At 41.2% G+C, this 22,414-nt stretch overlaps 1 protein-coding gene across 4 annotated transcripts in view; it reads right to left on the reverse strand.

The window, feature by feature from the left end:
- The window catches only part of LOC135700641 (uncharacterized), a 56,268-nt gene that overhangs the window by 5,460 nt on the left and 28,394 nt on the right, over window positions 1-22,414 (reverse strand). For all 4 annotated transcript variants that reach the window (XM_065221207.1, XM_065221206.1, XM_065221210.1 and 1 more), the window contains 3 exons: window positions 14,254-15,140; window positions 14,100-14,181; window positions 13,643-14,024 (listed from right to left, as the gene is read on the reverse strand). In XM_065221207.1, the coding sequence (XP_065077279.1) occupies window positions 13,643-14,024; window positions 14,100-14,181; window positions 14,254-14,933 (1,144 nt within the window). In that variant the 5' untranslated portion in view covers window positions 14,934-15,140. The remainder of the gene's footprint in view (window positions 1-13,642; window positions 14,025-14,099; window positions 14,182-14,253; window positions 15,141-22,414) is intronic.

The raw sequence follows: 22,414 nt of genomic DNA on the forward strand, positions 1-22,414 counted from the left end.
GGTGCGCTTCCGATTCGACCTCCTACCCGAACGACTCCGTATTCATCCAAAAATGGAACCAGGGAGTGCAGTGAACTTCGTTTTCCAACGCTGTAACCATTTGTTAGCTCGTGAACCTCCTCCGAATACGCATGCGCTTGAGCCTGGCGCCAAAGTGTATCCTTTGCTTTCACGAAATCGTCTCGATCGAGGCCTTGCCGTCGACTTTCTTCGTACATAGTTCGCTTCCAGATCCTTACCGCACGGTGAACGTTGGCCATCGTTCGGACTAAACGATTCCATTTCGAAAAGCGTTCAACGACAACTACCTCGTCAGCCGTTTGATGTACGGCTACCATGCGAAGTTCTTCGCTTGCCGCATCCGTTTTGTCTACTACTACTGCTGATTCTCTTGGCCACTGCTCTTTTGCATCTCGTAGGAATGTTGGGCCTTGAAACCAACGGTTATCTGGATCGAACGATGGTCCCGAATTCCACTTGGTGGCATCGTCAGCCACGTTGAGCTTTGAGGGTACGTAATGCCATTCATCCACACTCGTGAGCGAAAGAATTTCACCAACCCGAAAAGACACGAACTGATGGTATCGGCGGCTGTCCGATCGCAGCCACGCCAGAACAGTAGCTGAGTCCGTCCACAGAAAACGCTTCCGAATGTTGAGAGTGAGCGCCGAACAAACGTTTTGCAACAAACGTGATCCCATCATGGCAGCCTGAAGTTCCAGGCGAGGGATTGAGAGCGCTCGAAGTGGCGCGACTTTTGTCTTTGCTGCTACCAACGAACACCAGCTACCTCCGTTGACCGACAACCGCAAGTATACTACGCATGCACATGCTGTGACACTAGCATCCGTGAACACGTGGATTTCTATTTCGTCAACTTCCTTCGGCAGAAGATGCCCGAAAAAGCAGCGAGGAACTTCCACTTCATTAATTGTTTCGTACAGCTCGATCCATCTACTCCATAGATCGTGTAGCTGCTCTTCTATGGGCTCGTCCCAGTTGGTACCCATTCGCCAGATCTCTTGCATTAGGATTTTGCCCTGTACAACGAAGTGCGCAACGAATCCCAACGGATCGTACAGCTTCATCACGGTTCGTAGAACTTGCCTCTTCGTTGGAACCACCCCGTTGCTGCCCAAAACATCCTTGAGCCCTGTCTGATCGAATGTGAAATGATCTGCTGAAGGGACCCACACCACTCCTAAGACGCGTTCGTAGACTTCATCTTTATCTAGGTTCAGCGACTTGCAGGCTGACGATCCAGTCTCCCCTAGACGATCGAGAACATCCTGCGAGTTAGACAGGATTTTGCCGAATTCGAAGCCTGCTGCTGCGTGGATGAGCTGCACTTGTTCGACAAGCTGTACTGCTTCCTCCACCGAGTTGACACTGTCGAGAAAGTCATCCACGTAGTGGTTATTGATGATCGCATCTACTGCTCTGGGATATAGTTCCACGTAGTCGAGAGCGTTTTTGTTTTTAACGAACTGCGCCGTGCATGGAGAGCTGGTTGCACCGAACATCGCTACGTTGATCACGTAGACCTGCACTTCATCCTCTGGACTGCTACGCCATAAGAAACACTGCGACCACTTGTCTGCCTCCCTAATCAGGATTCTCAGGAACATTTCGCGGATATCGGAGCACACCGCAATCTTGCCTTCCCTGAATCGTAACAAAACTTCCACGAGTGATACGAGAAGATCCGGACCCTTTAGCAGCATGTCATTAAATGAAACACCACCCGCCTTTGCAGCAGCATCCCACACCATTCTGATTTTGTTCGGTTTCTTAGGATTCGTCACCACTCCTAACGGAAGGAACCAGACTCGCTCAGGGTTCGTGTTCTCCAGCTCTTCCGACGACATCTTACAGACGTACTGCTTCTGTTCGTAGCTCTCTATTTGCTCGTTTACTCTTCTGCGCAGCTCTGGATCTTTTGCCAACCGTTTCTCCAAACCTCTCAACCTGCTTACCGCCATTTGAAAGCTATCCGGGAAGTTCACGTTGTCCTTACGCCAGAGCAAACCCGCCTCCATACGAATTCCTCTCCGTACCGTTGTTGCTTCTAGGATGCTGCGTGCTCGCTTGTCCTCCTCGGATTCGAGCTGCTTCGTCAAAACGGCATCCTCAACAGCGAAGAACTTTCGCATTGAATCGTGTAGATTGCTGTTACTCATCTCCTCGCAGGCATGGAGGTTCAGCTGTTCAATTGAACCTTCGCTTCCATTGTTCCTCCCATACACGCACCATCCCAATCGTGTTTTGGTTGCTACTGGTTCGCTGCTATTGCCTTCACGATTCTTCAGACTAGTCAGCAACCGTACGTGCTCAAGACCGATGATCATGCCCGGTTTGACGTTGACATAGCTGGCCACGGGAAGCCCCTGCAAATGTGGGAATGTATTTGACAGCTCTGTGTAGTGCAACGTTTGACTTGGAAGTCCTAGCTCGTGTACTGTTCGTACGTTGCTTAGTTGAAACTTTTCCTTCTTCCCAGCACCGGATATCTTCACGCTTAACCTCTTCGAGGTCTTTTCGTGTCTACTGATCTTTCCGGTCCAACTCAGCCACAGGTTGTCTGGTTCACCTTCGATACCCAACTGTGCTGCGATTCCTTCTTCTAGCAACGTCGATGACGATCCATCATCCAGGAACACGAAAGTTTCGACTTGCTTCCCATCTCCGTATAGCGTAACTGGCAGATAACGGAACAGAGAGAACGATTTCGTGTGGTGATGATTATGGTGAACCGTCTCGCCTGACTTTGCACCGTCGGCAGCATCGTTGCTACTACTGTGCAGCAGCATATGGTGTCGAACACGGCATCCATCCACCCCACATTCCTTTTTCGAGCGACACGGCCACTTTCGATGCGGTATCAAGCACAATCGGCACAAGTTCTTCTGCCGCATTGCCTTCCATCGGCCTCCGATGTCCAACGACTTGAAGCTGGAACAGTTCAGGATCTGATGGCCGTCTTTCTCGCAGTAGGAACACGCTTTTGACGTACTTTCTCCGACTGTACTCTCCTTCTTCGGCACGCTCGGTGCCTCGCTCGCGTGAGTGAACAGCTTCTCCTTTTGTTTCAACTTTTCCACTCTGGGCTGCCGGTGGTGATTTTGCGCAGAGTCCACTCCGATGTTCAGCTCGGAAGCTAGATTCACTAGTCCCGACATGAAACTGTTGAACGTCGCCAGGTTGACGTGTACGAATGCTTGCTTGAAGGTCCCCCACTGCATCTTCAGCGAGGTGGGTAATTTATCGATCAACTCCTGTAGCAGCATCGGATTCGATAAATGCGCTTGCTGATCGGCCAGAATAATGTGATCGACGAGATTCTGAATCGATAAGCCGTAAACAACGATGGTGCCTAAGTTATCCGACTTCGGTGGCGGCACGTTCCTCACCTTCTTCAGAAGAGAACTGATCAGTATCTCTGGTCTTCCGTAGAACTTATGCAGCGTTTCCATCACGTACGGAACAGACTCGGGTAGGAGCAGTCGACTTCTAACTGCCTCCAGTGCTGATCCTCCCAAACTACGCTGCAGTCTGGCTAGATTCTCGGCATCCGTGTATCCGCAGACCTCCGTCGTGTTCTTGAATGAACTATAGAAGATAGGCCACTCCTCGGGATCCCCACTGAACTTCGGCAACTCTCGTGGCATTACTTGCCGGGCTGCCAATTGGGCACTAGTTGGTCCTGCCAAACAGGCTGAAGAACTGATCCTAGTCCCGTAGTTTCCCCGCGATGTTGGTATTCCTGAGGGCGTTACTTCCGGCCTTGTAACTGGAAACGCAGTAGTTGTGGCTGGGTACGGAAATGATGCTAAGTTCCCGGGAAAAACATTTGGATTGTTTAGAATTCCCGGAAACGAATTAAAAGTGGTTGGGGTTGCGAGCAACAGTGGATTTGCGGGTAAGGCTTCATTGGCCAAAGTTGGATACTGGAACGAACAACTCGTGGAAGGAACAGGTGGATTCCAAGAAACTGCTGGTACTGTATTAGACGAAATCGAACTCGGCAACTGCTGTAACGAACATGCCGTGACTGGAGCCGGATACTGTTGCGGATTTCCATAGATTCCACTCAAACCATACGACATTGACGGAATCATCCCAGCTGTACTCGAGAGCATTGTACTCGTTCCAGGATACGAGTAGACCGGAGCAATACCAAGACTGATAGGCGGATTTTCTATTCCTGTCAAAGTCGCTGTAGGAATCGTTGGTACTGTTGGCACGGTCGACACTATCGACGAAGTAAACGCAGGTGCAGCGACTACAGACGTGATCAAGCTTCCACCAGCTGTTGCCACTACTGTCTCTGGAATCGTTGAAATTGTGGGCTGATATGACGATGTGCTTCCTGGTATAGTTTGCACTACCAAGGACTCGTAGGACTTCGCCAGAGCTGTGACGTTGCCGCCGGGAACAGGAATCGTTGGATCCGAATACAGCATACCCAGATTCAGTGGAACTGAATTGCTCGAATTTCCTATCGTCGACGAAACCGTTGTTGTTGATACCACTTGGATTTCAGGATTCACCTGGCTGACAGTTGGGACCGGCAGGGTAGCTTTATGTCCAGGCGTTGTTGGTTTCGACTGTCCAGTTCCGTCCACTTGGGCTCCCTTATTAAGCCATTTCTCCATCCGTTCACGCCTACTCTTCACGCTGACTCCGCTTTTCCTACTCGACGAATCCTTTTCATCGCCAATCTGCATCAACAGCTGGTATTTCTGCCTCAGATATTCCTGTTCGTCGTCCATTTCCTTCAACTTTGCTTCTTCTTCCAGTTTTCGGCTCCTGCATTCTTCTTCCGCTCGCTTTTTCTTCAAGTTCCGTTGCTCTTCAAGAAGTTGTAGGCTGAGCTGCAATTTTTGCGACACTCGACTGCTTTTGCTGACAGACGACTCGTTGAATGATACAGCAGACTTCGATGCACCATCCCAATTTGCCAGGCAATCACTGCACTTATAACTCCTATCCGGTTCCGCAATAGATTCACTGACACCCGCGCACTGAAAGTGTATCCACGATTCGCATTCATCGCAACACACCATATCATCGTTGACATCGGCACGATTGCACTTTCTGCAATGTTTATCATTGCTTCCCAAATTAATGTTGACATTCATTTCGGTTCCGTCCGACATCTCGAGATCGACCTAACTATCCTAAGCTTTTCAAGACTTCCCTGACGACTCGCTACAACTAACAGCAAAGCTCGCGACCGGCGACGGTGACAGAATCAAATACAGATACCGACTTTATTTGCACTGCCCGCACTCTATGCTGCACTCCAAGTCCAAACTCGTTGTGGCTAGTTGTCTTCAACAGTGGGCCGTCTACTGTTGCGGAATGTCCTTCCTCCGATGGGCAACAATCATCCGACTCAGGATGAAAATCTTTGAAGAAATGTTCCCGTAAGTCGGAACTAACACCGTTCTTCTAGTTGCGTACTCAGCAGCTTCAAAGCTGTAATTTATTACGTTATGTTAGTGGTGATACAAAGGTAATTATATAATAATTATCTTACATTTTCAGTGTTCTTTTACAGATTATTTCAGGTCAACGTTTGCCATGGAAGGACGATTCCAGTTCAATCTAATAGTAAGTACAATCAAGGGTAAGTATTTTAGGTCCTTTTTAGGTTACGCGACAAATCAAAGGTAAGTGTTATGTTTATGATTTCAGGGAAAACATACCTCAATAATATCTAAGTTACCACTTACTACGTGGCAAATTCAGCAAGGGTTGAATAAACCGTTTAGGTGGCTATAATAAACGTTGTTTAATCAATGTCTTCGAATTTTGAATTTACTTAAACTTACGAAAAACGTCTCGATTTTACCTCACTGCACTATCAAGTTTTCTTCAATTTTGCTGACTAACTCGCCTCGTATTGTTCTGTTTGTTTACTTCTATCGTTCACTTCGCCCGACAACGGTGTTTTGCTCGCGAGGGTTCAGTCAATTGGTTCACCACCAATTCGCCGCAACGAGGGGTATCGGCGACAATAAACATTTTAACCAGGTTTGCAAACAAAATCGAGCTGGTTACAATTACAGATATAAATGTCCTGTTAAATATGCTATAGGCATCAACCAAAAACATTCAAAGGTGTAACTAGTTATCAAGAGTTCAAGTATAGTCCTCGACAATACTTCCATTTATAAGTGACCTGGGATTTATACGTTTAAGCTTCCGCAGTGCCAGGACTATATCCAAGGAAACGACTTCCAGCCAACCCTTTACTAATTCAAGGCTTTTGCCACAATTTCCACGTATTAGTCATTTATACCTGTATTACGCGCGCGCGAGGCTCAAACCATTGTAGACTACTCAAAGCTATTTTTACTATTACTACTATAAATTCAAAAAACTAAAAATCCATCATCACCATCGAGGCAAACAATGTAGTTTTTATGTTTCATTGACATAGCTCCGGAACCAGTGGAACGATTCCAATGTTTTCTTCTTAACAGATGCATTCTATCACAATTCACGTTTATTTTAAAAATGCCTCCGGAATAAGAAAAACGTGAAAACATGCAAAGTCTTTGAACGCCGTTTTCCCATTTCCAGTTTTGATTACAGATGGGACTGACATGCGGTTATAGGCAGTATAGGCAACAATCAATACGAAACTAACGATTTTGAATTGGCTAGCTTATTGGTCCTAGCTTATTGGTCCCAAGCAAACGATTCATGTACCCCATTCTAGTCGAAATTCTACTACTACACAATGTTTGTTTTGATTCGCTATGAAAATTTGACAGATAAAATGAGGGGTTAGTGGATTTTCCTATGTTTCGAGGGGTGAATCGATTAGCTTGGGACCGAAGAGAGTACCAGAGCTGAGCCAAAAAGTTGAGCACGTTATTTGGGGACCTTCTAGTCTTAGAGTTACCTCTATGGTATAGGCCCGGTTCATATTTTGTTACGCTTTTGGGCAGCATTTTTTTCAAATATGTTGATCCACAAAATGAGATCTCTATTTATAAGTTTTCTAAATTTCGTTTATTTTAGAAAACCTTAATCTTTGGCGCTGTATAAATTATAAAAAAAATTAAATAGATTTATTATATGTTTGACCCCGAAATTTGGTGCGCTTGAATACGTCATTAATTAAGTGTCGGAGAAGTAAATTGTGCTATCGTAGACCCCTGTTAATTTCAACATGAGCATGAGCATTGACGACCGTACAATTTGTAGTTGCTACTCCGGGATTGATCAGATCCAGCGAGATTTCCACAAAGAACCAAATGAGTGGGGCTTGGGGTCCCAGCTAGGGATTAGTAACCCATTCTCAGTGTGAAAAGTACGGTGAAACAGTATTTTCAAGATCAATGGCACGTGAATAACCCTTCTTTTGTGTACCTGTTCTTGAGAAATGCTTCGCTGCTAGACCACCGAGCCACTTTTATTGCAACATACCTTTTCATGTGCTTTGCGCTTAGTGGGAGTTCGCGAACCCCAGGTGTCCTAAAATGTCGCCTATGACAACCCAAGTAACAATTTTGGTTTTATGAGGGTTCTGTAGACCATGATTTAGACTTGTAGCATGCTTTAAAACCTCGATAAAACTTGCAATGTTAGTTGGGAATACTGGGGTGCAAATCAAAAAAAAAAAAAAATGTCTGACGAAATAGGGTCAAGATTTAAACGATTATAGCATTAAGATTAGGAATGAATTTTAAATGTAATTACACTAATTGATTCAGATTTTATGTAAGATTTGTTTGGTATAAAGATGATAGTTGTTTATCAATGGTTAACTATTGAAAATTGATCATAATTTTTAGCCATAATCAATCAGTAGCATGTTTGTTCGCTATGACTTTCGAGCGAACAGAGAGACAGAGATGCCAGGCTTATTTTGAAAAAATCTGGCAAAACCCGAAAAAAAAGTCTGGCAAAAATCTGGCACAGCAAATTAACATAGGAAGCTGCCAGATTGCTCAAAAAATCTGTCTGGCAGAGCTTAAATTTCTCTGGCTGTGCCAGATAAATCTGGCAACCTGGCAACGCTGCAGAGAGACGAGCCGATTGCGAGATTATAAAAGAGCGTACCAACATGTTTTGTGTCAGTTCATCTGCGGATGTGACGGAGGACATTCGATACACCGTTAGACGCTATTAAAGGTTGACTTTAATGATTCGTTCCAATAACAAATTCCCACCAAACGGAAGGATACCAGCAAAGATGTTCAGATGGACAAGGCCTATTAAATGGAGGACAGTTGAGTGGTGACTCGCTTTCTGAGTTAGTTTCGTTTTCAGTGTATTCGTCCGATGTCTTCATTGACTACTTAAAAAGTCAAACTGAAGACATCGCTATTAATGATGTAACAGTAGTGAACATGTTTGAAAATCCACGCTTCACTTATAACAAGTTCAGTGTTGTAATTGAAGTCGATGTCGATACGTATAAATCTAGATAGAGCTGGAATTAGGGCTTAACAGCTTTTGTAAACAATGACTTCAATCGATGAGTTCTAGAAACTCAAGGCTCGCCCACGCAAACCAACCTCCTCATCGGTAGGGAAAGACTTTCCCTATCCGATGGTTATGTTGGTCTGCATGGGCGTGCCATTAGTTCCTAGAAATCATCGATAGAAGTCATTGTTTACAAAAGCTGTTACGCCCTAATTCCAGCTCTATCTATAAACGTTTGTTATGTGCGAAAAAAGTAAATGTAGGGTTTGATCGGTGCTCGATAGTTCCCGCGATTAATGTGTTGAGATGCTTCAAATGTGGAGAATTTGGCACAAGAGCATGGATTGCAAAAATTGTGAGAGATGCTCTAGGTGCAGCCAACAACACAGAACGTCGGAGTGTACGTCAACTGTATTGAAATGTATTAATTGTTTGAAAATGAATAAAGAACGTAAAATGAACTTGGACGTCAACCATGCCGCATTTAGCTCTGAATGTTTGCTCTATAAAAGACTTTTTGCTCAGAATTCAGGAATGTGAATCAATTCGATTTTTTGCATTTTAATATTGCGGGGTTGTCAACAAACTACGTAGCATTACGTCAGATTGCTGAGGAAAAACGTCCTCTTTTAGTTTTATTATCTGAAACTCATATTGTAGAAACTGAAGCTTTTGATCAATATAGTATTCCGGGATATAGTGTTGCTGCTTGTTTATCACATTCTAGACACACTGGCGGTGTTGCTATTTATGTCAAAGAATCAGTTCAATTCAACCTTCGTACCAACGAAGTTATTGATGGCAACTGGTTCTTGGGCATTACAGTTGTACGTGGCATGAAGATGGGTAATTATGGTGTTTTGTATCATTCTCCAAGTTCTAGTGACCAGCGTTTTGTTGAAGTTTTAGAGAACTAGCTCGAGACATTCCTTGATTCTAGTAAATTAAATATATTGGCTGGTGATTTTAATATTAATTGGCGTGAATACCATAATTCGAATCATTTGAAGCGTTTAGCTGAGTTTTTTTTTTAATTTAAAGCAAACGGTAAATGAATATACGCGTATTTCCAGGCATAGTAGAACTTTAATTTACCACGTTTATTCCAATTTTGATTCCATTTGTTCAGTTACGGATACTGATTTGAAAATAACCGATCATGAGACTTTAGTGATTAATGTCTTAGACCATGTTAACGATAACGATAATTTTGTAAAATTGAAGTGCTGGAGGAAATATTCGAAGCAAGCTGTTTCGAATCTTGTTGAGAGGACCGTGGATTTTCCATTCGCGGCCGGTAACTTAGATGAATCTACAGCTGTTCTAAATAACGCTTTGAAAACGTGTACTAATCAACTAGTTGAACAAAAGTTTGTTTCTTTGAAGAACTCGAACAGCTGGTACAATTTGGATCTTTTGCGTCTTAAACGGAAAAGGGACAAATGGTACAAAAAGTTTTGTAGATCAATCATTGGATAGGTACACAATCACGCGTAATAAGTACTCACAATCGATAAAGAAAACTCGTTGTGAATATGTTCAAAGGAAGATTGATCAGCATCAAAACAACAGCAAAGAGTTATGGAAAATTTTGAAACCTTTATTAAAACCTAGTAATTGCAAACCGCGGTCCATAACTTTTAATGGCACATTAGAACAGTCAGAACAAGTAATTGCAGCTAAATTTAATGATTATTTTGTAGACAGTGTTGCATTGATTAATCAATCCATTGAATTGGTCGATGAACCTGACGAAATAAAACAGCCAGTTAATAATAGTTGTAGATTTGAAGGTTTTCACCCAATTACATTAGGTGAACTTAGAGTTATTTGTTTTTCATTAGGAAAATCGGCTGGAGTAGATAATGTTAATGCTAGAGTTATTCAAGATTGTTTCATGTCATTGGCCACATTTTGCTGGACCTAATTAATGAATCATTACAAACTGGACATGTACCACAAATTTGGAAGGAATTCTTAGTGCTCCCTATTCAAAAAGTTGCTGGAACGATTAAAGCCGAAGAGTTTCGTCCCATCAACATGTTGCATACATTAGAGAAAATTTTAGAACTTGTTGTTAAAGGCCAGCTGTTAAAGTATTTAAATAGTAATAGTTTATTGATACCAGAACAATCGGGATATCGGGAAGGTCATTCTTGTGAAACCGCGTTGAGTTTGGTATTAGCGAAGTGGAAAAATAGCTTGGAGTGTAAAGATACAATTGTTACTGTTTTTTTGGATCTTAAACGCGCTTTTGAAATAATTTCTAGGCCCTTATTGTTAAGATCAATCAAGCGCTTTGGAATTACGAGTACTGCATATAAATGGTTTGAAAGCTATTTGTCTGACAGAACTTAACGGACTGTTTTTAATGATTCTGTTTCCAGTCCCGTGGGTAATAACCTTGGAGTGCCCCAGGGAAGTGTATTAGGGCCCCTGTTATTTATTATGTATATTAATGACTTGCGACGTGCTTTACGATTTTGCGACATTAATCTTTTTGCAGATGATGCCGTTTGACACTTGAATGAAGATTTGCGTTCTCTAAGTAGATGGTTGAAGTATAAGCAGTTGAAATTGAATACAATTAAAACTAAATTTATGGTAATTTCACGGAATCGAGTAAATGAGAACGTCTCTGTTGTAATTGATGATGAGACTATTGATCGCGTTCGGAAGATTAAATATCTTGGCGTGATTATTGATGACACGCTTAAGTTCAACTCTCACATTGACAATGTCATCAAAAAACTTGCCAAGAAGTATGGAATTCTATGTCGACTGAAAAACGATTTAACTATTGCCAGTAAAATACAGCATCTCTCAATTCTCATCTCTCCTCATCTAGACTTTTTTCGAGATTACAACGCTTGCAGAATAATATAATGCGTTTGATTTTGAGATGTAATAGATTCACTTCCTCAACTTTGATGCTAGATGCCTTACAATGGTTGTCGATGAAGCAAAGAATTGTATATTTGACTATGGTGTTCATTTTCAAAGTAGTTAACGGTTTGCTGCCTCGATATTTGTGTGATCGAATTGAAAGAGGAAGTGATTTTCATAGATATAATACTAGAAATGCGGTTGAAATAAGAACACCACATTGCTTGACAAAATTCATTATATTATAAAGGAATAAATGTTTTCAATTCAATGCCTAGACATATCAAACTTACATAATTTAAAAGACACTGCATTTCACACGTTAAAATTGTCAGTTATCCAGTGATTTTTTTTTTATGAATTGACAAATTATGTATCTTGACGAAGTTATCTCTAACGGATTATTTTATATGGATAGCTGTCATAACGACTTTTTAATAATTATTGTAGCACTGCAAAAACTATTTCTGTTCGCCACGATGGTGATGATGGATTTTTAATATTTGATTTAATAGTAGATTAATTAAAAAAAAAGTAGTCTGCAAGGGTTTGAGCCTCGCGCGTGTATAACGGATATAGAGGACTGAATTTAAAATTTAATAAAAAAAAAATGCAATTTTGAAGCTTATTTGGAAGATAGCTTGAGTTAGAAGTAAGTTTTCTGGCAAATGTTGGGGGTTCGTGAGCATTCCTGACATTGCTGAAAATTATGATAGCATCAGATTGCGGGATTGCTAGTGTAATAGGATGCTTTGTTGATTGTTCATTAACTCTTGATTCTTTTTAATACTTATGAATATTTTAGATGGACAAAAAGGCGAACTAAGAGGTGGACAATAACAACCGTTACAGGTAATAGTAATGATAATAGTAACTGTAACTGAAACCAGTTCGATTTTGTTTGCTAACCTGGTTAAAATGTCATATTTAATTATCTTAAAGCTCAAACCTTTGTAGGGGTAAGAGGTGGGACCATCATCATCATTTACTTTTACTGAGATCTCAGCAATACTCTCGTATATTAGTTGAATCTCGGCATGTTTTTTACTGACACCGAGCAAAATAAAATGCCGAGCTACACTGCACTGAAAAACTGCTCTTTACAATTGCGATTCAAAATTAGAAATCAGCATTCAATAGGTTGTAGTTGCGAACAAGTTGAATTGGGTCGTTTTCGACTAAAATCTAAATTTCTAATTTTTCAATTTTTCAGCAAGACTGACGTACAGAACTAAGTCAAATTAGGCCAAAACAATTTAAAATTGATATGTTTCCTTCACAGCCAAAATCTAAGATCATAAAAGTACCCAGTGGCGTCACTCCAACCTCAATCTACCTGTGCACCAGCTCTGAAAACGTTCACAAATCTCAAAATATTACCTGCGATGGATCAATATCAGATCAGATAACTAGAAGATTATGTGCATTTTGCAACAGATTTGGGTGTAATTATTGCTAGGTATCACGTTTTTCATGTTGGTGCACAGATAAAAAGTGAGGTTAAGCGACGCCACTGAAAGTACCTAGTAGAATAGTTTTATTTTTGTGAAATTAACTTTTTAGCAGGGCATTACTTATGTAAATAATTAAAAAAAAAAACTCTTTTTTTTCATTCCGGCACCTACGAGTAGCTGGGCAATAAGGCTTACTGAGATTTCAGCAAAAGTAACGTTTGGCTACTGAGTTTCAAAACATGTTTCAATGAATCTCAGCAAGCTAACATCAGTTGTTTTTGTGGAGATCTCAGCAAAACTTATTATAACTATTTAAACAAATGTTTAGACCGGTTATATTTTACGCTGTGCCAATATGGTCTAGTTGTTGCACTAATTCCGAAAAAAAGATTATGAAGCTGCCTCCCTGGTACAATGTAAACTTTGTTTAAAACATAAATGTAAATTGATTTGAATTTGGAACAAATAGAGAGTTAAAATAGAGTAATTCTGAACTCATCTGTCAACCATCCGGAGCCTTGGTCACCTGAACAACTTGGCTAAAGACGACAATTTCCAAGATGGTCAGGATCTCATAGCATAGCACCTACCGAACGTTAATATGCACACTTGCGACGCATTGTAAGATAGTTCAGAACTAACTACTGGTTGTCTAGCATTCGGAAGAACTTGCTCACCTAAACTTCTTTTCCGACAGTAACTTCTTTAACAGTCAGTTTATAAAGATACAAATCATGTCCACTTTCTATTGGTGCATATAACATTTCCGTATTATGAAGCTTATTTTAGATTTTAAACGAAAGGAGTAATCACGGGCAGAACATTTGCATGCACGTCACCTGGAATGAATCACTTACCGTTTTGATTTGTCTTTCCTTCGTATGAATCTGTCATAAGGCTATTCAAACTTCCCATGTGTGCTTCATCTGCTAACTTGAAGACACCCATTTCCAATTCCTCCTGATTTGGACTCAACTCAGGTTTTGGTTCTTCGTATGATAAATCACTGTCGGCGGTAATAAACTCACTGGTGGTGATGGTTGTGCGTTGTTCCGTATCGAGTTCCACTTCACACTTTGATTGGACTGTTTCGTACAAAGCTCCATTGTAATATTCGTAATCGGAGCTTAAACCGGCAGATTCGGTCTTTACCGGTCGCATACATTGAGGACGTAGCGGTGGAGCTGGTAGCTTATACCACTTGAAGTTCGGGTGAGCAGTAAAGAAGGCATCTTTGTACTGTTCAAGGATAAAATATTGTGCACCATAAGTATTTTTAGTAGCCTAGATTCATTTATTTGTAATTATATTTACCTGCTTTGCGAGATTTGTGTAACTTGATTTTTGTTCTTTTTCCAAATTCGCCCACCAATCACCAAGGATTTTGGTAATCGACCTGTATTGAGATAGAGATCCTCATTTTAGTAAATAAACCAACAAATGTGTAAACATTCCTGTTATGACTCACCTGTTTTCCAAATTGGGATGTCGGTCCCTTACTATGGTTCTATGGCGCTTGCAAAATATCAGGAAAGCATTCATAGGTCGTCGAGCGTGATGGTCTGGGGTGGTAGGACTTACATTCTCTTGTCTGACGATGTTTTCTGACGATTGTTGTTTTGCTAAAGAAACACTATCATTCAAGGAATCGGCATGATCATCACTATCAGCAGGATCATCATATGAGAATTCTAGTTTACAACCCGGTTGACTATCATATGATTTGGAATAGTTGTGGTGTTGATATTGAAGGTCATTTTTGTTACTGTGATCGTTTGTACTAAGTATAGTTGAAGCTACAGTTGACTTTTCTTCTGGTTTATCTACAATGTCTTTTTGGTCAGCAGTACTACTGCTCGTTGCACTTTCTTCTTTGGTTGCGTCACGCTTATCATTGTTAGCATAGAAATTGTACAAGTTTATGCTGTTCTGCAATGTTAAACAATATGACGCAGCATTTTTGGTTTGATGACTATTCACATTATAGTTCCTATTGTCTGTAGCATTGTTGTTATTAACGAAGGTCTTAATATTATTATTGCCGTTGACTCCAATGTCCGGAACAGATTGCTGCTGGTCTGCTGATCCTAGCATGTTTCTAATCATATCACCAAAATGTTTCGACTGACTACTAACACTGTTGGTCATACTGCGTTGGCTTCGTGTGAATTATCTTTCGCGTAACTTCAACCAGAACAGTAGACGCTGAACAGCCAAAGAATAACTAATATCGGATTTCAATGTTGTGGTCTATTCAAATGACTAAGGAGGCATTATTATTTGCACTTTCGGTTGATTTCATTGGGTCAATCCGCATGTACCAGGCATCCAATAGAAAGAAAATTGTTTAGGTAGCTGAAATGTGAGAAAAGAAGCGATACATTACTAAAAGGAGAGAACAGTCTCTAGCCCTTATCTCGGACTTTTATGCTGGCTAAGCGTTATTCATTCCCAATGTTGAGTGGATGAACTTCGGTTTGGAGTTTTGTTTATTTAGTCTAACCCATTCGTTTGGAATGTGCTGATGGATTCGTAAACAGAAGAACTTTTCAACTTGAAGAATGGTCTGCCAACACGTTGCATAAGTCAAGACCCCCAGGGGTTCGTTTGAAAAAATCCTGTAGCAGATTTCAGGGTAAGCCGGACTTGCATCCACAAATGTTGCGGTAATTTAAAATGACCTATTCTCTTGTTTTCATAATCATATTGTCATACAAAAAAAAAGTCCACATGAAAAATACGTTTTCTTCGAAAGCAAGTGTCGCTCAGGAATATGAATCGGAGTTTTTTTTTGTTCCATGCCTCCCTTTTCAAAATCTGCTAACCACTCCCCTCCAACAAAAAACAAGATCAATCTCAGAACTTTTGCTGAGTAGAAAGTATGAGATAGGGTTAACTACCCCATTTCCGGCCTATTAAGCACAACTCGCACTTAGCCTTTCTTAATCTAGCGCAGTTTAGCACCAAACGGAATGTTATTATTACTGATGGCTTCCAAATTTATTTACCTTTCCGGTACGTACGTAAGATTTGATAAAGAGAAACCAATCGTTGAGATATTGTTAAAAGTCTAACACTGCTTCTTGACGCCAAACTCGGCCCACGGATTCTAGACTCGGCCTAATGCATTGAAACGCCACTGAATTCACTTCGGCCTATCGGATGAAGTTAAAAATTGATTCGGTCGGAGCGCTTCTTTTGTTTTTGGGAATAATGGGTGAAAACCTTCATACCACTCGTTCTCATTGACTTCGTTCGGTAGTTTATTAACTAAAGTACCGTACCAAACGCATAAATGACTTGTTAACTCTGAAATCATGGGTTTATTTGAAGTTTTCTGCTCGATAGGCCAAAATGGGCGATTAGGCCGAAGTAGTTCTCTACCCTACTAAAATAATTTTAAAAGATGTGTATTTGTTTTAAAAGTGAAAAGAATATTTAAAATAAACATATTCATTTGTGTTCACATAGTTGTAAATCAAACAAAAATAATCACGTTTATTTTCAACACGAATATTTTTAAAATAAACGTAACATTGGGCCTTATTACGGGTGTCACTACACGGTGATAAGGAAGTGATATTCAGAATAAGAGACGTGATTGCCGTACAAATCAAATGGGAATCACTTCACCGTGACGACAAGTGACAAGTTTTCACCGTGAAGTGACATCCGTAATAAGCCCCATTATTTTCATTTTAAACATTGATATCTCATGACTTCTAACATGGAATACGTTTGAAATCATCTTAGTTTATTTTTGTGATTAGAACAAACTGAGTTTACGTTTAAATTTACCCCAAAATTTGTTGTTTCAACGATAGATTTGTCTGCGTGTAATGGCAATTTCTGGGAAGTTTTTCCACAACAACTCTTTAAATAGTTCTTGATGGTATGAAGGGCATAAATGTGCACATATTTGTCCCCAGATATTGTCAGAACTTGGAGAACAACGTAATTCACTCAAAAATAATGTCGAGGTTTTTGTCACATTCTGCTCCATATATTATTATTTAAAGAAAATAAATGCGTTTTAGACACGACTCTCCACTATTCCACCATCCTGATGACATATCAAAAATCTGAAAGGTACTCCTAAAATCATCTTAAAGAAAAATCGCAATCTTGCCCTTAAATGAAATTACCCCTTCAATATTGAATTTTTCTTATTATACGCCCTCGCCATAATTTATCATCCCGAAACACACTTTTCCCTATAATTCTTCGAAAACACCACCAATTTTTGTGATTTTTTTTGTGGGAAGATCTCTTCCAGACAAGTGCCAAAACAAAGAGTTTTTTTTTCTGAAAGGGCGTCGAAAACCTTAAAACGAACTTTTATCCCACCTTACCCTATTCGTTATCGCAGAAGGGAATACCGTCAAAAATTTGGTCAACATTTCCAAACTTAAAGTAACATTTAAAATTTTCTCATTTAAAACTCCTCCCCTAAGATGGAATCTTCAAGACTGTGTGACTCAACAAAAATGAATATTCTTTGAATTGATTTTGCCACGTAAAAGTAAGAAATAGTTGCGAGATCCAGGACCTTGACAAAAACCTGAACTGGTGAGCCAGTGCTGTAAATTCTCAAAATCATTTGAACATTTTTGATGAAAATGAGAAAAGTAGCTATTCGCTATCAAAGGGGACCTCCTCCGAATGGGTGATATCAGTTGCTTAGTCATTTGACGAAGGCATGGATCATTCTCATTTGAGAAACGCTATATATCATTCAATTGAGTGTAACCTACACACAAACGGAGCTCTGGTCGACATTCCGGCGAAAAAGCTAAGTCAACCAGACACCAACCTGACTTCTATCAAACCCCAACCCGATGTTGACCCGACATTGATCCGACATAAACCCAAAATTGACCCGACAACAACACGACATTGGGTCGACATCGACCTTAAATTAGCCTTACATTGATCCGACATCGGGTCGACTTGTCTGTTCGGGACCATTTTGCTGGATTTCTTCCATACTCCACTGTCGTATATCAAATGATACTGAGTGACTCAATTGACAGTGACAATGAGCTTCGAATATAGACCATTCCTAGTTGAACACTCAGTCGGTTAACAACGTCCCGGTCTCAGTCGCGCGGCATCTAATTTTTTTCGGTGTTTTTTCCGCCCGAGCGGTTTTTTCACCCCCCCATTGGGTGCCCCAAGTGACCAGTGTGCAACAGAGGAAGTGGAATTCCATGGGCCGAGCCCCTTGGAGTTGCCATCCAGCTTTAATTCACCCCGGTAATCCATCCGGTCGTCAAGTCATTTTATCATCATCGTGCCGACCCACCAACACCAATCATCACCACCAGCAGCAGCAAACGGACCATCTAGCTGCAACGGCTGATAGGTTGTTTACAACCGGCATAAGTATTAGACAATACATTTTGCAAGTCCATTGCCTCCCTATTGTAGTTTAATTTTGCCTCGTGGCGCGTGACTCTGTCTCTCACCCCTGGTAGGGGAGTATGGGTCATAGTGAGACAACTTTTTGCAAGTAGATATAAGTTTTTTTTTGTTTCGATTTTTTTTTTTCTTTTTGATTTGTTCGTACGTCGGGCAAAAAATTTAATTACTAGTAATTAAAATTAATTAATTAGTGAAGGTTTTATTTTTTTTCCTTCTTAAGTGGTTGCGCACCGCTTTTGCGCAACACTTATGGCATCTTCCGATGCCTACGTTACGCGAACCAGATACTATGAACCGTCTTCGAAAGGACCATGGGTTGTCTTTTTTCGGCCCAAAAATAAACCTTTGAAAACTCTCGACATAACGAGAGATTTGCTGCGTAAGTATCCGGGAATCTTGGTACACAAAGAAAGATTCAACAAACTGCGTGTAGAAGCACCGACTTATGATGTGGCAAATAAAATTGCTGATCACGAGTTGTTTAGTGTTGAGTACAACATCTACATCCCTTCTCGAGATGTGGAGATAGAAGGCGTGGTCTCCGACGCGAGTCTGACTGTCGAGGACTTGAAACATGCCTCGGGAACTTTTAAAAACTCGACATTCGCTACCGCGCTAGTGAAGATACTGGATGTAAGGCAACTGCATTCAGCATCTTTGCTAGACGGTAAAAAAGTTTATAAACATTCAGACTCGTTCCGGGTGACTTTCGCAGGTTCAGTTCTCCCAAACTTTGTTAAAATTGATGGTGCTTTTTTTTCCGGTGCGGTTGTTTGTACAGAGGGTATATAATTGTACCAACTGCAAAAGGCTGGGACACTCGGCCAGCCATTGCGGCAACAAAACTCGTTGTGGCAAATGTGGTGAAAACCACAAAGAGGATTCTTGCCACAAAGAATCAGTAAAATGCGCTTACTGTGGCGAGAATCCTCACCCCTTGCAGGAGTGCCCGATGTACAAACAGCACTCCGATAAAGTGCAGCGTTCAATCTCTGGACGCTCCAAGCAGACATATGCTCAAATGTTGAAGGCTGCATCAGCCGTCCAAGATGCAAACCAATTTTCGGTTTTGTCAGTTGAAGAATCGGACTCTGACTCATCCGATGAAGGTGATTCTATGGTGGTACACGCACCTTCAAAAATAGACGGTTCCTCAAAAAGAAAATGCCCCTCCCCGAAAGTGCGCCGTAAGAAAACTAAAGTCACCTCCAGACGATTGCCAAATTCCCAGGGTAATGGGGATGAAAAAACAAAACCGAAGGCTCCTGTTGATCCAATCCCTGGATGCAGCAAGAATTTTCCGCCATTGCCCAACAAAGATAAAAAAAATAAAAAAGCTGCTCCTCAAACTTCTCAAAAGAAATCCAAGTCCGAACGAGGTTTGCTAGCTTTTTCGGACATTGTGGAATTCATATTAAACATGTTCAACATACAAGACCCTCTAAGAAGCTTAGTTTCTGCCTTGCTTCCAACGTTAGAATCATATCTTAAGCAATTGACTGTTTCATGGCCCCTCCTTGCATCAATCATATATTTCGATGGATAATTCGTCGAACGAGGTTGAAGATATGATCACTGTGCTACAGTGGAACTGCCGTAGTCTAGTGCCTAAACTAGACTCGTTCAAATTTTTACTTCACAATTCTGATTGTGATATATTTGCTCTCTGTGAAACATGGCTTTCTTCCGATAAAGAACTCAACTTCCACGATTTTAACATTATACGCCTGGATAGAGACGATTCTTATGGAGGAGTACTTTTAGGGATCAAAAAGTGCTACCCTTTCTACAAAATTTCCCTTCCTGCTCTATCCGGCGTCGAAATCGTTGCTTGCCAAATAAATGTGAAGAACAAAGATCTTTGCATAGCTTCAGTATACGTTCCACCAAGAACCTCCATTAGCCGTAGTCAACTCTGGAATCTAGTTTCGATTCTTCCATCCCCAGTATTAATTCTGGGTGATATGAACTCCCATGGTACTGGGTGGGGCGATCTATATGACGACAATAGAGCGGCTATTTTTTACGATTTATGTGACGATTTCAATTTGACTATTTTGAACACTGGTGAAGCGACACGTATAGCAAAACCTCCGGCTCGAGAAAGCCGACTCGACCTATCTTTGTGTTCAAGATCGCTATCATTGGATTGTCAGTGGAAGGTTATCAATGATCCCCATGGTAGCGATCATTTGCCAATCATCATTTCAATAAAGTGTGGCCCTCACTCTGCAGAACCATCTCGGGTTCCATTTGATCTTACAAGGAACATCGACTGGCAGAAATATGCAACGGCGGTGACAATCGGTGTCGAATCAATAGATGCGCTTCCACCATTGGAAGAATATCGATTCCTAGCCGATTTGATTTACAAAAGCTCACTGGAAGCACAAAAAAGAAAAGTTCCAAGTGCACCCTTTAAAAGGAGACCAGCCACACCTGGTTGGGACGAAGAATGCACAAAATTGTATGTAGAAAAATCTGATGCTTTCAAAGCTTTTCGTAGACACAAAACCTCCACTTACTTCGAGGAATATTCAAAGCTTGAGACAAAGCTGAAACAATTAATCAAAGCAAAAAAACGCGGTTATTGGCGCAATTTCGTCGAGGGACTCTCACGAGAAACCTCAATGAACACCTTGTGGAGGGTGGCTCGCAACATGCGTAACCGCTCATCTTTCAATGAGAGTGAAGAATACTCCAACCGATGGATATTCGATTTCGCTAAAAAGGTCTGTCCGGACTCAGTTCCAGCACAAAATATTCTTCGAGAAGCGTCTCCTAGCGGCGGCTCTCTGGATAGACCATTCTCAATGCTGGATTTCTCTATGGCTCTTCTTTCATCGAACAACTCCTCACCGGGAAGCGATATGATTAAATTCAATCTTCTGAAAAATCTCCCAGATATCGCTAAAAGACGCTTGCTAGATTTATTCAATTCCTTGCTAGAAAACAACATTGTACCGCCTGAATGGAGACAGGTCAAAGTAATAGCCATTAAAAAACCTGGCAAATCAGCGTCTGACCATAACTCATACCGTCCGATTGCTATGCTTTCGTGCATTAGGAAATTGTTGGAGAAAATGATCCTTCGGAGACTCGATCACTGGGTCGAATCAAATAACTTGCTATCAAATACACAATTTGGGTTCCGCAAGAGCAAAGGAACAAACGATTGTCTAGCGCTGCTTTCCACAGATATTCAACTGGCCTTTGCACACAAGGAGCAATTGGCTTCAGTATTCTTGGACATTAAGGGGGCTTTTGATTCAGTTTCCATTGAAATTCTGTCAGACAATCTGCACAGATGTGGACTTTCTGGAATTTTAAATAATTTCTTGTACAATTTGTTGTCAGAAAAGCAAATGAACTTTTCCCTTGGACAACTGACAACTTCCAGAATTAGCTACATGGGCCTGCCCCAAGGCTCATGTCTCAGCCCTCTTCTTTATAACTTTTACGTCAAAGATATCGACAACTGTTTGGCAGAACAATGCACGCTAAGACAACTTGCAGATGACGGTGTGGTTTCCGTAAGAGGTCCACATGCCGTGGACTTGCAAGGACCATTGCAAAATTCCTTAGATAACTTGTCTTCTTGGGCTATGAATCTAGGGATCGAATTCTCGCCGCAGAAAACTGAACTGGTAGTGTTTACTCGAAAGCGGTACCCAGCCCAAATGCATCTTAATCTTTTGGGCAGAAACATTACTCAATCATTGTCTTTCAAGTACCTTGGGGTCTGGTTTGATTCAAAGTGCACTTGGAATGCCCATATTACGTATTTGAAGCAAAAATGTCAGCAGAGGATCAACTTTCTCCGTTCAATTTGCGGCACATGGTGGGGTGCTCATCCGGGAGACCTCATAACGCTTTATAAAACAACTATTCTCTCTGTTCTAGAGTACGGCTCTTTCTGCTTTCTCTCGGCAAGAAAAAGTCACCTAATAAAATTGGAACGAATTCAATATCGTTGTCTGCGTATTGCTCTAGGCTGTATGCACTCAACGCATAACATGAGTCTCGAGGTTCTGGCAGGAGTAACACCCCTCCAGAACCGTTTCTGGGAGCTCTCTCTCAGAATACTAATCAAATGCGGAGTGACGAACACACTTATAATTGCTAATTTTGAAGAAATTCTTGGGCTGAACACACAATCTCGATTTATGAGAATCTACCACCACTACATATCATCAGATATGTGT

The sequence above is a fragment of the Ochlerotatus camptorhynchus genome, unplaced genomic scaffold (assembly GCF_037179485.1).
Source record: "Ochlerotatus camptorhynchus isolate MF236.1 unplaced genomic scaffold, CSIRO-AGI_Acam_v1.1 ptg000140l, whole genome shotgun sequence".
In the NCBI taxonomy this organism is placed as follows: domain Eukaryota; kingdom Metazoa; phylum Arthropoda; class Insecta; order Diptera; family Culicidae; genus Ochlerotatus; species Ochlerotatus camptorhynchus.